At 41.3% G+C, this 14743-nt stretch overlaps 2 protein-coding genes across 3 annotated transcripts in view; one reads left to right on the forward strand and one right to left on the reverse strand.

The window, feature by feature from the left end:
- Window positions 1-10513: 10513 nt before the first annotated feature.
- Window positions 10514-14743, forward strand: LOC133604710 (CCR4-NOT transcription complex subunit 3-like). Its single transcript, XM_061958023.2, has 4 exons — window positions 10514-10838; window positions 10903-11035; window positions 11103-11228; window positions 14214-14743. Exons 1-4 carry the CDS (start codon window positions 10618-10620, stop codon window positions 14337-14339), a joined length of 606 nt encoding a protein of 201 aa, XP_061814007.2. The 5' UTR covers window positions 10514-10617; the 3' UTR covers window positions 14340-14743.
- Window positions 14084-14743, reverse strand: part of cyth2 (cytohesin 2) — a 37691-nt gene continuing 37031 nt past the window's right edge. The window contains exons 13-14 of one of the 2 annotated variants that reach the window (XM_072913075.1): window positions 14607-14720; window positions 14084-14564 (exon numbers count right to left, since the gene is read on the reverse strand). The gene's annotated coding sequence lies outside the window, so the exon portion shown is untranslated. Of the gene's footprint in view, window positions 14721-14743 lie in introns of both variants that reach the window. The other variant, XM_072913076.1, reaches the window with a different exon arrangement.

A 14743-nucleotide genomic window follows, 5' to 3' on the forward strand; every position in this document is an offset into this window, starting at 1 on the left:
CAGTGATTGATTGCAGCTGAAGGCGCAATCAGCAGAGCGCACAGATGAGCGCGCCCTGGCCGTGACATGAATGAAGCAAAAATATGAATACTACAGTAGTATCATCCAATCAGAGCTGCGCTGATCAGTACCGTGGCCTCTGATTGGCTCGGCTGCAGGCAGCATAACTACAGTGGAATAAAGGAGCGTAAAGGGGACTAAGATGTGGCTCTTACTTCATTTCTCCTAGTTTTAAAAAAGTGTCATTCAAAAAAGGTAATAAAAAGTTTTTGTAATGTTTTTCTCTGAAAATATTTGATTAGTTATAACTTATGTAGTATGTGTTATGTTTAAGGGCTAAAAGTAAAACATTACCAGCAAATTTACAAAAAATGTTTGTCATCACTTCTGAGAATGAAGAGCGTAGAAGAAAAAGGTCATTTCCAACATCAGTATTCAAGGACAACTTTAATTAAGGCCCAAGCTGTTTGTTTACATGCTTTTTATTATTCCTCTTTGCTATTTGGGCTTATTGGACCCTAATTAGAATAAAAACTAATAATCATCTTTTGATATGATGTACTTAGTCCATAAGTACACAAACGTGTACTTCATGTTTAGTGACATGCTAATTCTTATTTTTACACTTTTTTCTCTCCAAAATTCAATTGTATGTTATACTCTTCTGCCACCACCAGATGGCAGTATAAGTGTCCACATAAGCGGCCATAAGACCCCAATTCAGTAGTGTGCACCATTTTGGAAATAAGAGCTAAAAGGTGGTGTCCACGCATGTGGCCACTAGGCCTTGTAACAAATGTGTATATCAGTGATGGGCTTCAACTATGGAATTGTCTTTACAAAGAGATCAAAGATTGTAGAAATATATTCCTATTGAAAAAAAAATATAAAGACAGAACAATAAGATCATATGGACAGCCGTAAGTGTTTACATTTAGCTTTATACTTATTATTTTATTTATTTTTTGTCTGGTTTGTTTTGTATCATCAGAATCAGAAATACTTGATTAATGCCCGAGGGGAAATTACAATTTTCAGCACATAAATAAATAATAAATTTAAAATAAATAAATAAATAAAAAATATATTTAAAAAAAATAAATACATACAAATAAAATTAAATAAAAATCATCCTGTGAGGTGTATATTATTTTTTGTTCGGTTTGTATTTCATTAAGTTTTTTCACTTGTTGTTTTTTTGTGTTTGTTTATTATATTTGGATGTATATGTTTGGTTTGTATCAATCAATCAATCAATCTTTATTTATATAGCCCTAAATCACAAGTGTCTCAAAGGGCTGCACAAGCCACAACGACATCCTCGGTACAAAGCCCACATACGGGCAAGGAAAAACTCACCCCAGTGGGACGTCGATGTGAATGACTATGAGAAACCTTGGAGAAGACCGCATATGTGGGTAACCCCCCCCCTCTAGGGGAGACCGAAAGCAATGGATGTCGAGTGGGTCTGACATAATATTGTGAGAGTCCAGTCCATAGTGGATCCAACATAATAGTAAGAGTCCAGTCCATAGTGGGGCCAGCAGGACACCATCCCGAGCGGAGACGGGTCAGCAGCGTAGAGATGTTCCCAGCCGATGCACAGGCGAGCGGTCCACCCCGGGTCCCGACTCTGGACAGCCAGCACTTCATCCATGGCCACCGGACCTGTGCCCCCCCCCCCCCCCCCCCCCCCCCCCCCCCCTCAAGGAAAAGGGGAGCAGAGGAGAAAAGAAAAGAAACGGCAGATCAACTGGTCTAACAGGGGGGCTATTTAAAGGCTAGAGTATACAAATGAGTTTTAAGATGGGACTTAAATGCTTCTACTGAGGTAGCATCTCTAATTGTTACCGGGAGGGCATTCCATAGTACTGGAGCCCGAATAGAAAACGCTCTATAGCCCGCAGACTTTTTTTGGGCTCTGGGAATCACTAATAAGCCGGAGTTCTTTGAACGCAGATTTCTTGCCGGGACATATGGTACAATGCAATCGACAAGATAGGACGGAGCTAGACCGTGTAGTATTTTATACGTAAGTAGTAAAACCTTAAAGTCACATCTTAAGTGCACAGGAAGCCAGTGCAGGTGAGCCAGTATAGGCGTAATATGATCAAACTTTCTTGTTCTTGTCAAAAGTCTAGCAGCCGCATTTTGTACCAACTGTAATCTTTTAATGCTAGACATAGGGAGACACGAAAATAATACGTTACAGTAGTCGAGACGAGACGTAACGAACGCATGAATAATGATCTCTGCGTCGCTAGTGGATAAAATAGAACGAATTTTAGCGATATTACGGAGATGAAAGAAGGCCGTTTTAGTAACACTCTTAATGTGTGATTCAAACGAGAGAGTTGGGTCGAAGATAATACCCAGATTCTTTACTGATTCGCCTTGTGTAATTGTTTGGTTGTCAAATGTTAAGGTGGTATTATTAAATAAATGTTGTATGTGTATGCTTGTGAATCTGGACTATCCATGAATTACTTCTTATGTTGAAGGGGGCAGGAAATATAAGATGTTCTTCATCCTGTTCCTTCTCAAGCATAGGTGTGTAAATATGTCTTTTGTTGCTTAAGTTTGATTGTCTATTGATCAAAAATGCACATCAATGAAGGAGATGAATAAAAATAAAAAAAAATAAAAAAAATAAAAAGTCCTACTGTACAGAAATTAACTTACCAGCGATAGACAATGGTTTACTGAATTCTATTTGAAAAAATATATGAAAGGTTAGATTTAGATTTAGATTGGTTCCGTTAAGCAGCTTTTACCTAAAAAAAGTTGTATTGTGAAACTTGAAATGAATTGAATTAGTGCTTGGCCCCATTTTAACATGTAACACACATTTTAAAAAGGAAAAAATAAAAACATTTAGATACTACTGTATGAAAAGTGTCAAGCATTGTGTCGTAAACATTTATTTATTTATTTATTAAATAGACAAAACAAAATGCTGGAACACTGCAAAAAGACTTACACGCAATGTGGGGCAGACGGCGTCCACAAAGTACGTGCATAATGGAGCTCAGCATGGAAACAATCCTCAACAGTCAATTATGTCCCGACACCCAGCTCCACTTAAATAGTGCTCATTACACACAGAAAACAGGTGAGGGGGAAAAGTGCTCAGAGGCGGGCGTAAAGCTCCTGTAGGAAAGGGGAACAACAGGAAGTGGATAACCACAAAATAAGAGTGCAAGACAGGAAGTAAAACTACACCCAGAAAATAACCAAGAAACTCAAAATGATGAATGAATGAACGTATAAACAAATATATGAATGAATGAACAAATGAATGAGCAAACAAACATATGAATGAACGAGCATGAAAGAACAAGCGTACAGATGAGCAAATAATATAAATGAACGAATAAAATGTATGAATGAATAAACAAAGGAATGTATGAATGAATGAATGAACAAAGGAATGTATGAATGAATGAACAAAGGAATAAAAAAACAAATGCATGAATGTGAAAATGAACGCATGAATGAACAAAAGAATGTAAGAACGAATGAATGAGCAAAATAATTTATGAACGAATAAATGAACAAACGGATGAATAAATGAACAAATCTTTGTATGTAAAAATGAACAGATGTATGAATGAACGGGAGTATGAATGAACAAACAGATAAATTAACAAATTAATGAATGAATAGATGTATGAATGAATGAACAAATGTGTGAAGGAATGAACGAATGAATGAGCAAACAAATATTTGAATGAACGAGCATGAAAGAACAAGCGTACAGATGAGCAAATGTATAAATGAACGAATAAATGTATGAACGAATAAACAAAGGATGTATGTATGAATGAATGAATGAACACAGGAATAAATGAACACATGCATGAATGTGAAAATGAACGCATGAATGAACAAAAGAATGTAAGAACGAATGAATGAGCAAAATCATTTCTGAACGAATAAATGAAGGAACGGATGAATAAATGAACAAATCTTTGTATGTAAAAATGAACAGGTGTACGAATGAACAAACAGATGAATTAACAAATTAATGATTGAGGTAATGAATGGATGTGTGAATGAATGAATGAATGAATGAACAAATGTGTGAATGACTGAATGAATGTATGAATGAGCAAATGTACGAATGAATACATGAACTAATGAATGTATGAATGAATTAACAAATGAATGAATAAACAAATTAATGTATGAATTAATGAATGTATAAACAAATGTAAATAATAAATGTGTGAATAAAGGAATGTATGAATGAACGCACAAATGAATTAATGAACAAACAAATGTATGAATAAATGAATAAATGTATGAATGAATGAACAAATGAACAAACGATTGAATGGGTGTATAAATGAATAAACAGATGTATGAATGGATGTGTAAATGTATGAATGAACGCATGTAGGAATGGATGTATGACTTTATGAACGAACGAACAGATGTATGAATCAATAAATGAATGAACGGATGTATTAATGGATGTGTGAACAAATGAATGAATGGATGTATGAACGAATGAAGGCATGAAAGGTAAAAGTGCTCAGAGGCGGGCGTAAAGCTGCTGTAGGAAAGGGGCACAACAGGAAGTGGATAAGCACAAAATAAAAGCGCAAGACAGGAAGTGAAAGTACACCCAGAAAATGACCAAGAAACTCCACATAAGTTGTGGCATGTTGTGACAAGCAGTAACGGAATGCTGTCAAACGATTAAAATATTTAATCGCGATTAATTGCATTTTCTTTATAGTTAACTCAAAATTATTGGCAGAAAAATATAATTTTTTGTCATTAATAAGTGTACCCTTGACAGATTATTTTTAATACCACAACTGGACAATTAATTTGATTTAATGACATGTTTTTAAACATTATGCTTTTTGAAACAGCTCAACTCAAAAAGGAAATAACCAGGTTTTTAAAGATCATTTAAAAAATGACCTGCAGTGCGTTGGTGTCTTGCCAGGGTTTGTATTTTGTAGGACTACACAATTTGTATTCCTGCTTTAGGAGCACTTGCATTTAGAGGAGAGGAGCTACACTTCCATGTTTAGAAACACACATTAATAACACAAGATGTGGATTGTTACGATCACGCTTTGACTGTCAATATTGTCAGATTTTTTTCTACCTGAATAAATGTTTCTGATATTCTGTACTTGACATGTTGTACAAGTTAATGGCATTCATATCACTGCATTTTAACATTCTCTACCTATTTATGAACACAATGTAATATTCAGCCTGTTAAACATTCTGCAATTGCAGACTATCAATCAGAACAGATTATGAAGGAATACACTAAAGCGATGGTCCTATTGTGTAGTGAAGTGTAATTACAGGATGTGGGCTGCAGAGGGCAGTGGCAGGCATGCCTGCAGCATTAAAGCTAGTCTCAGGTCTGGTAGCGAAGAAGAAGAGGAGATTGTTCAAAGACAATCTTCTTCCTTCATGTCGCCGCTGCCATGACAACACACTTCATTTCAACACAGCATGATGGAATTGTAAGACGGAAGGCAGTGTACACCCTGGACAAACCGTCACCCAGAAAATATATTTGAACATCAACTAGTGAGGTATTTACATTATTTACTTCTATTGTTACCTTTTCTGAGAAACTGCATGTTCCAAATGGATACAAAACATGTCCACTGTGGAGGACACTGCTTCTCATAAAGTCCAAAGTTGAAAGACAAAGTAAACATGACTACATCATTGTTACACTGCATGTGTACTTTGTCACTTCATAGGCACGCAACTGTTGTCTTTTTTAGATTTGCTTGAAACTGAAAGTATTCTTAGTGAGGGACTTGTTCCACATTTAGTAAGTGACAGTAGGTCCGGGCTGTGTCCGAGCTTGCTCTAGCGTAGAGTCAAGTGTGACTCAAACAGTAATCTATGTTCCTAGTTTACTAGATTGGTCATGAATTAGAGGGAAGAAGGAGACGGCACAGATGCAGGACGTTGTTTAGCTCTATTTATTTAAATATATAATATGAAATGAGCCGTGTAACTAAACCAAAGAAGTATGGTACCTATATATACCTATATGTATATGTACCTATATACATATGTATCTATATATACATACATATTTGTACCTATATATACATACGTATTTGGACGGTACCTATATACATATGTATTTGTACCTGTACATACATACGTATACGTACCTATATATACACATATATACAGTACGTATTCATACCTATATATATATACACATAGTATATACATACAGTACGTATTCATACCTATATATACATAGTATATACATACAATACATATTCATACCTATATATACATACGTATTCGTACCTCTATGTGTATATACATATGTATTCGTACCTATATATGCGTATATACATACGTATTCGTACCTATATATACACATACGTATTCGTACCTATATACTGTATACATATATATTGTTACCTATTTATACACATATACTATTTATATACATACGTATTCGTACCTCTATATACATACGTATTCATACCTATATACTGTATACGGTACGTACATATATATATATATATATATATATATGTATTCATACCTATACTGTATATACACATAAATACATGCGTAGTCATACCTATATATACATAGTATATACATACAGTATGTATTCATACATATATATACACATAGTATATACTGTACATACAATACATATTCATACCTATACATATGTATACACATATGTATTTGTACCTACATATACACATAAATACATACGTATGTGTACCTACATATACATATGTACAGTATATGTAGGTATGAATACATATGTATTTATACCTATATACATACATACATACATACATATACAGGTAAAAGCCAGTAAATTAGAATATTTTGAAAAACTTGATTTATTTCAGTAATTGCATTCAAAAGGTGTAACTTGTACATTATATTTATTCATTGCACACAGACTGATGCATTCAAATGTTTATTTCATTTAATTTTGGCAACAAATGAAAATCCAAAATTCCGTGTGTCACAAAATTAGAATATTACTTAAGGCTAATACAAAAAAGGGATTTTTAGAAATGTTGGCCAACTGAAAAGTATGAAAATGAAAAATATGAGCATGTACAATACTCAATACTTGGTTGGAGCTCCTTTTGCCTCAATTACTGCGTTAATGCGGCGTGGCATGGAGTCGATGAGTTTCTGGCACTGCTCAGGTGTTATGAGAGCCCAGGTTGCTCTGATAGTGGCCTTCAACTCTTCTGCGTTTTTGGGTCTGGCATTCTGCATCTTCCTTTTCACAATACCCCACAGATTTTCTATGGGGCTAAGGTCAGGGGAGTTGGCGGGCCAATTTAGAACAGAAATACCATGGTCCGTAAACCAGGCACGGGTAGATTTTGCGCTGTGTGCAGGCGCCAAGTCCTGTTGGAACTTGAAATCTCCATCTCCATAGAGCAGGTCAGCAGCAGGAAGCATGAAGTGCTCTAAAACTTGCTGGTAGACGGCTGAGTTGACCCTGGATCTCAGGAAACAGAGTGGACCGACACCAGCAGATGACATGGCACCCCAAACCATCACCCAACCATGCAAATTTTACATTTCCTTTGGAAATCGAGGTCCCAGAGTCTGGAGGAAGACAGGAGAGGCACAGGATCCACGTTGCCTGAAGTCTAGTGTAAAGTTTCCACCATCAGTGATGGTTTGGGGTGCCATGTCATCTGCTGGTGTCGGTCCACTCTGTTTCCTGAGATCCAGGGTCAACGCACATTCTGAAATTATACAAATCATAATGTTTTTTTACAACTACCTGTTGTGGTTAATAGTATATATACTTTATTTGTCGTTATTTATATTTTCTAAATAAATGATGTGATAATGTAATCAGTCAACTCATTAGTGTTCATTTTCAATCTATCAAGATAATAAATTATATCAACATCAAATTACAGAATGTTATTTTTGTAGTATGATAATTTTTCTCGACTGATGTACCAATATGTGGTTTATTTTGTGCACATGTAGCATCATCTACAAAGATACAAAGACTTGCTATTGCGACATCCAGTGGACACATTTAGAACAGCAGTTTTTCATGAAAAAATTTCAGGTTAATTTTTATACTTTGCAAACTCATCCTGAGGGCCGGATAAAACCTGTTCACGGGCCTGACCTGGCCCTTGGGCCGTACGTTTGACACCCCTGCTATAATGACAAGTGAATACTTTCCCGGTGCACTGTTCCTGCACTATTAAAAATTCATGTTTGTAGTAAGAAATATGATTAGCATTATGTTGGTCTTCAAATACAGTAAGCGTGTTTATCCTAAACATGTCTGCCACTTCATTTTACACACTCGGACTTTTATTTTGGGACACATAACAATAATATCACACGGTGGCTTTAATACCGTGATAATATGGTGGGGTGAGATTTTGATACGGACACATCCCTCATGAATATAGAGGTGTTGTGTAAAATGTAGTTCAGCTACGTAGCTTAGATTTATGCAGGGGGGAGTTGACGGCACAGACACAAGGGGGGCCGGTATAGCTCTATGAATTTTATTATATATATTATAATATATATAATAACCATTAATAATACTATAAATTAAACGTGGGGAAATGGAGTGTGACTAGATCCAAGGTGTGTGTGTGAGAGGCTGTGTGTGATTTAGCTGTAGTGTTTTACCAAATGTTGAAACGAGGAGAAAGAACAAGGCAGGAATTCAGTCCGTGGGGCAGGCAGATGATCCAGGGCGAGAGAGAGGCGTCAGAGTCCGTGTCCATGCGAGGGGTCGAGGATCGAGGGTGGCAGTCCAAAGTCCAAAAGGGAAGTCGAGGTGCACAGCTCGATCACGCGGGGACGAAGGCAGATTGCTGGGGAGAGGACGACAAGGAAGAACAATGAAACACGGAGGGGAAAACGCAGAGAGAGCATAAAGCTGGGTTATCGGCTTACAGTCCAGAAGACTACGTTTCGGCGAGTATCCTTGGGTCCACTGGTCTAAATACAGCTCGTCCTCATCAGTCCCAGGTGTGTTGATTGCTGATCGCCCACAGCCTTGCCGGCATGTGGGCGTGATGCGGCCAGCGGGAGCCGGGGCGTGTCTCGGCGCGCTGCCAGCGGAGGAGCTGGCAGACCCAGCTGCCGGAGAAAAGCGGGTTCGAGCCCGCGCCATGACAAGACTTCCTTTATTGTCATTCAAATGTGAACTTTACAGTAGAGATAAGTACTGTCATGATCCGCTGCCCGGACCATGTTTGTTTAGTTTTCCATTGCCCTCACTTCCTGTTTTTGTTTTAGTTGCCATGGGTACTGATTGTTTTCACCTGCCTCTGATTAGTGTTGGGGACGCTCACCTGCTCCCAGGCACTAATCAGAGAGCTACTTGTTCCCGCTGTTGGCCACACTCAGTCTGGCTTCAGGCAACGGAACCTCTTTCTAGAGTCCAGCAGTGAAAACAGTCCTTGGTGGGGGTGGGAGGAGTCTTTGCAGATTTTCTGAGCCCTGGTCAGGCAGCGGCTTTTTGCCATCTCCTTACCTTTTTATTACCTTTTTGATTCCTGTGCTAAGTTTTGTGTAAGTTTTAGGGACGGCGTGGCGCGATTGGGAGAGTGGCCATGCCAGCAACCTGAGGGTTCGTGGTTCAATCCCCACCTTCTACCAACTTCGTCATGTCTGTTGTGTCCTTGAGCAAGACACTTCACCCTTGCTCCTGATTGGTGGTGGTTAGCGCCTTGCATGGCAGCTCCCGCCATCAGTGTGTGAATGTGGAAATAGTGTCAAAGCGCTTTGAGCACCTTCCATCCATCCATCCATTTCCTACCGCTTATTCCCTTTGTGTGATTTATGAGGAATAAATCATTTTCCTTACCTGCACTTTGCCCCCCGGAGTTTCCGTCTGCATCCTGGGAGAACGACCCACGTAGTAATATTAAGTTAAAGTTAAAGTACCCATGATTGTCACACACACTAGGTGTGGTGAAATTATTCTCTGCATTTGATCACCCCCTGGGAGGTGAGGGGAGCAGTGAGCAGCAGCGGTGGCCGCCCCCGGGAATAATTTCTGGTGATTTAACCCCCAATTCCAACCCTTGATGCTGAGTGCCAAGCAAGGAGGTAATGGCTCCCATTTTTATAGTCTTTGGCATGACTCGGCCGGGGGTTTGAACTCACGACCTATTGATCTCAGGGCGGACACTCTAACCACTAGGCCACTAAGCGGGTATGCGTTGTAGTTGAGCTATGTAGCTTAGCCACATATAGCTCGCTACTGCCGCCAACCATGCTTTTATAGAAGTGCTCATATATCCATCAATCCTAACCTATAATAATAATAATAATAATAATTCCAACCTTATCCCTAAGCCTGTTGTTTCTGATCGGGGTCCCCCGGGGGCCTTGCGTGGGGTTTGGGCGCCATCCTGGCTTACCATAGACGGACAGTGCATTTAACCCTAACCCCTTGCCCCCCTCCCCTAACCCTAACCCTAACCATAACTCTAACCCTAACCCCAAACCTAACCCATCAATCCTAACCTCTAAAAAGATGTAGTTAACTACCAGAGCTGAACTAGGTCTCTACGTCCAGCGCTGGTAGACGGCCACCACGTACTCCACCCTCCACCTAGTGAAATGACAGTTTGTGGTCTCCCCGCAGACATCTTCTCGTCGTCGACGGCGCCCGGCACCCCCGCCGCCCCGCAGCCGTCCGTGTCGGAGGTCAACATCCCGCCCTCGTTGGGCGTCTGCCCGCTGGGCCCCACCCCCCTCCCCAAAGACCAGCTGTACCAGCAGGCCATGCAGGAGTCGGCGTGGACGCACATGCCGCACCCGTCTGACTCGGAGCGGATCCGGTGAGTGAGGAGTCTCCACAAAAAGGCCCAAATCCACCTTGATGCTTTTGTGTTCCTCCTGAAGGCAATACCTGATGAGGAACCCCTGCCCCACCTTGCCCTTCCACCATCAGATGCCTCCTCACCACTCAGACTCCATCGAGTTCTACCAGCGACTCTCCACTGAAACGCTCTTCTTCATCTTCTACTACCTGGAGGTAATCCTCCTCATCATCATCATCATGTCCGCTGTAATCATCATCATGGCTGCTGTCGCTCCCTCAGGGCACCAAGGCTCAGTATTTGTCTGCCAAGGCGCTGAAGAAGCAATCATGGAGGTTTCACACCAAGTACATGATGTGGTTCCAGAGGCACGAGGAACCCAAAACCATCACTGATGAGTTTGAGCAGGTGAAATCATTTATTACAAATATCATCATTACTTTTAACAAACTAAGTGTTTGATATCGCTCCACATCTAGAAGTATTGACATTTTCCATCACCTGTGGAATATAAGGACCAGAAGAAAAATATTTGAAATGTACATCCGGAAAGTATTCACAGCGCTTCACTTTTTGCTTATGTCACAGCCTTATTCCAAAATGGAATACATTCATTTTTGTTCTCAAAATTCTACACACAATACCCTTTAATGACATGTTTTGTCAGAGATTCTTTCAAATGTATTAACAATTTAAGAAAAATGTGGAAATCACACGTACATAATTATTAGGGTTGTCAACAAAAATATATATGTTCTTATTAATCTTAATTATTATTTGTAATGATTCCTAACCGATTCCAAAAAATCTAAAAAGAAAAGAAGTGTTGGATACTGTGTATGTATGTGTATGTAATATGTTTGTATGTATATGTGTGTGTGTGTGTGTGTGTGTGTTTATATATATATATATATATATATATATATATATATATATATATATATATATCAATCAATCAATCAATGTTTATTTATATAGCCCTAAATCACAAGTGTCTCAAAGGGCTGCACAAGCCACAACGACATCCTCGGTACAAAGCCCACATAAGGGCAAGGAAAAACTCACCCCAGTGGGACGTCGATGTGAATGACTATGAGAAACCTTGGAGAGGATCGCATATGTGGGTAACCCCCCCCCCCCTCTAGGGGAGACCGAAAGCAATGGATGTCGAGTGGGTCTAACATAATATTGTGAGAGTCCAGTCCATAGTGGATCCAACATAATAGTAAGAGTCCAGTCCATAGTGGGGCCAGCAGGACACCATCCCGAGCGGAGACGGGTCAGCAGCGCAGAGATGTTCCCAGCCGATGCACAGGCGAGCGGTCCACCCCGGGTCCCGACTCTGGACAGCCAGCACTTCATCCATGGCCACCGGACCTGTGCCCCCCCCCCCCTCCACAAGGAAAAGGGGAGCAGAGGAGAAAAGAAAAGAAACGGCAGATCAACTGGTCTAAAGGGGGGTCTATTTAAAGGCTAGAGTATACAAATGAGTTTTAAGATGGGACTTAAATGCTTCTACTGAGGTAGCATCTCTAACTGTTACCGGGAGGGCATTCCATAGTACTGGAGCCCCAATAGAAAACGCTCTATAGCCCGCAGACTTTTTTTGGGCTCTGGGAATCACTAATAAGCCGGAGTTCTTTGAACGCAGATTTCTTGCCGGGACATATGGTACAATGCAATCGACAAGATAGGACGGAGCTAGACCGTGTAGTATTTTATACGTAAGTAGTAAAACCTTAAAGTCACATCTTAAGTGCACAGGAAGCCAGTGCAGGTGAGCCAGTATAGGCGTAATATGATCAAACTTTCTTGTTCTTGTCAAAAGTCTAGCAGCCGCATTTTGTACCAATTGTAATCTTTTAATGCTAGACATAGGGAGACACGAAAATAATACGTTACAGTAGTCGAGACGAGACGTAACGAACGCATGAATAATGATCTCAGCGTCGCTAGTGGATAAAATAGAACGAATTTTAGCGATATTACGGAGAGGGGCAAACCATCTCCAGCCCCTGTGGGTGGACCACCTCCAGCCCCTGTGGGTGGCCCCCTCCGGCCCCTGTGGTTGGACCATCTCCAGCCCCTGTGGGTGGCCCCTCCGGCCCCTGTGGGTGGACCATCTCCAGCCCCTGTGGGTGGACCACCTCCATCCCCTGTGGGTGGTTCACCTCCAGCCCCTGTGGGTGGGCCATCTCTAGCCCCTGTGGGTGGACCCTCCGGCCCCTGTGGGTGGACCATCTCCATCCCCTGTGGGTGGACCATCTCCAGCCCCTGTGGGTGGCCCATCTCCAGCCCCTGTGGGTGGTTCACCTCCAGCCCCTGTGGGTGGTTCACCTCCAACCCCTGTGGGTGGACCATCTCCATCCCCTGTGGGTGGACCACCTCTAGCCCCTGTGGGTGGTTCACCTCCAGCCCCTGTGGGTGGACCACCTCCAGCCCCTGTGGGTGGTTCACCTCCAACCCCTGTGGGTGGACCATCTCCAGCCCCTGTGGGTGGACCCTCCGGCCCCTGTGGGTGGACCACCTCCAGCCCCTGTGGGTGGTTCACCTCCAGCCCCTGTGGGTGGACCACCTCCAGCCCCTGTGGGTGGACCACCTCCAACCCCTGTGGGTGGACCATCTCCAACCCCTGTGGGTGGACCCTCCGGCCCCTGTGGGTGGACCACCTCCAGCCCCTGTGGGTGGTTCACCTCCAGCCCCTGTGGGTGGACCACCTCCAGCCCCTGTGGGTGGTTCACCTCCAACCCCTGTGGGTGGACCATCTCCAGCCCCTGTGGGTGGTTCACCTCCAACCCCTGTGGGTGGACCATCTCCAGCCCCTGTGGGTGGACCCTCCGGCCCCTGTGGGTGGACCACCTCCAGCCCCTGTGGGTGGACCATCTCCAGCCCCTGTGGGTGGAGATGGTCCACATGCAGCCCCATATATTATATTAGGTATATGATATATTATTATATTATGTTAGGTTATAAGATATATGATGTTAGGTTATATGAAATATTATGTTAGTTTACATGTTATAATATGTTAGGTTATATGATATATTATTGTATTATGTTAAGTTAAAGTTAAAGTAGCAATGATAGTCACACACACACGAGGTGTGGCGGAATTATTCTCAGCATTTGACCCAGCACCCTTGATCACCCCCTGGGAGTTGAGGGGAGCACTTATATGATATATTATCATATTATGTTAGGTTATATATGATGTTAAGTTATATGATATGTTAGGTTATATGATATAAATGAAGTGATGAATGTCAGAATGTTCTTGTCTTTATTGTCACACATGATGTGTTTTTGCTACATGGACACAATTGTTCATCTCACAGTCAATAAATACAAAGAAAAAAACACTTTGTAACATTTGTTTGTCTTACTTTTTGGCAGCTGTGCACTTCAAGAATGTTCCAGAAGACAAGAAGAAGGAGCAGGACGGAGGAGACAAAATGTCATCATCAATCATCTTCCCTAGCTGACACACACCACCGGAGGGCGCTAAAGACTCAACCATAAAGTGCGGTAAACAATTCTTGTAGTTTCACTTACAAAATAAAATGCATCAGTCACAAAATAAAATGCATCTTCACACTAATCTGCTGATCTGGAAACTAATCAATTAATTGTAAATGTGCACAGTCAGCAGATTAAAATCATCCATGCTTGTGCTTACTACACCTACTGGCTTCTAGGCCCCGCCTTCAATTTTCTAGGCTCCGCCTTCACTCTTCTAGGCCACGCCTTCAATTTTCTAGGCTCCGCCTTCACTCTTCTAGGCCACACCTTCAAATTTAAAACTTAATTTTCTTCCATCAAATCTAAAGTCAATCTACTGGGCCACGCCTACAAATTTTGTCTCAATCTTTTAGGCCCCGCCTTCACTCTTCTAGGCCCCACCTTCAATCTTTTAGGCCACGCCT

Source organism: Nerophis lumbriciformis, linkage group LG04 (assembly GCF_033978685.3).
Source record: "Nerophis lumbriciformis linkage group LG04, RoL_Nlum_v2.1, whole genome shotgun sequence".
NCBI classification, from domain to species: domain Eukaryota; kingdom Metazoa; phylum Chordata; class Actinopteri; order Syngnathiformes; family Syngnathidae; genus Nerophis; species Nerophis lumbriciformis.

What these genes read in the sequence shown, in the direction of transcription:
- LOC133604710 (XM_061958023.2), top strand. Translation starts at nt 10,618, where the DNA reads ATGACAGTTTGTGGTCTCCCCGCAGACATCTTCTCGTCGTCGACGGCG. An exon ending in TCTGACTCGGAGCGGATCCG is followed by an intron (nt 10,839 to 10,902) that starts GTGAGTGAGGAG and finishes TTCCTCCTGAAG; the next exon opens with GCAATACCTGATGAGGAACC. An exon ending in TCACTGATGAGTTTGAGCAG is followed by an intron (nt 11,229 to 14,213) that starts GTGAAATCATTT and finishes ACTTTTTGGCAG; the next exon opens with CTGTGCACTTCAAGAATGTT.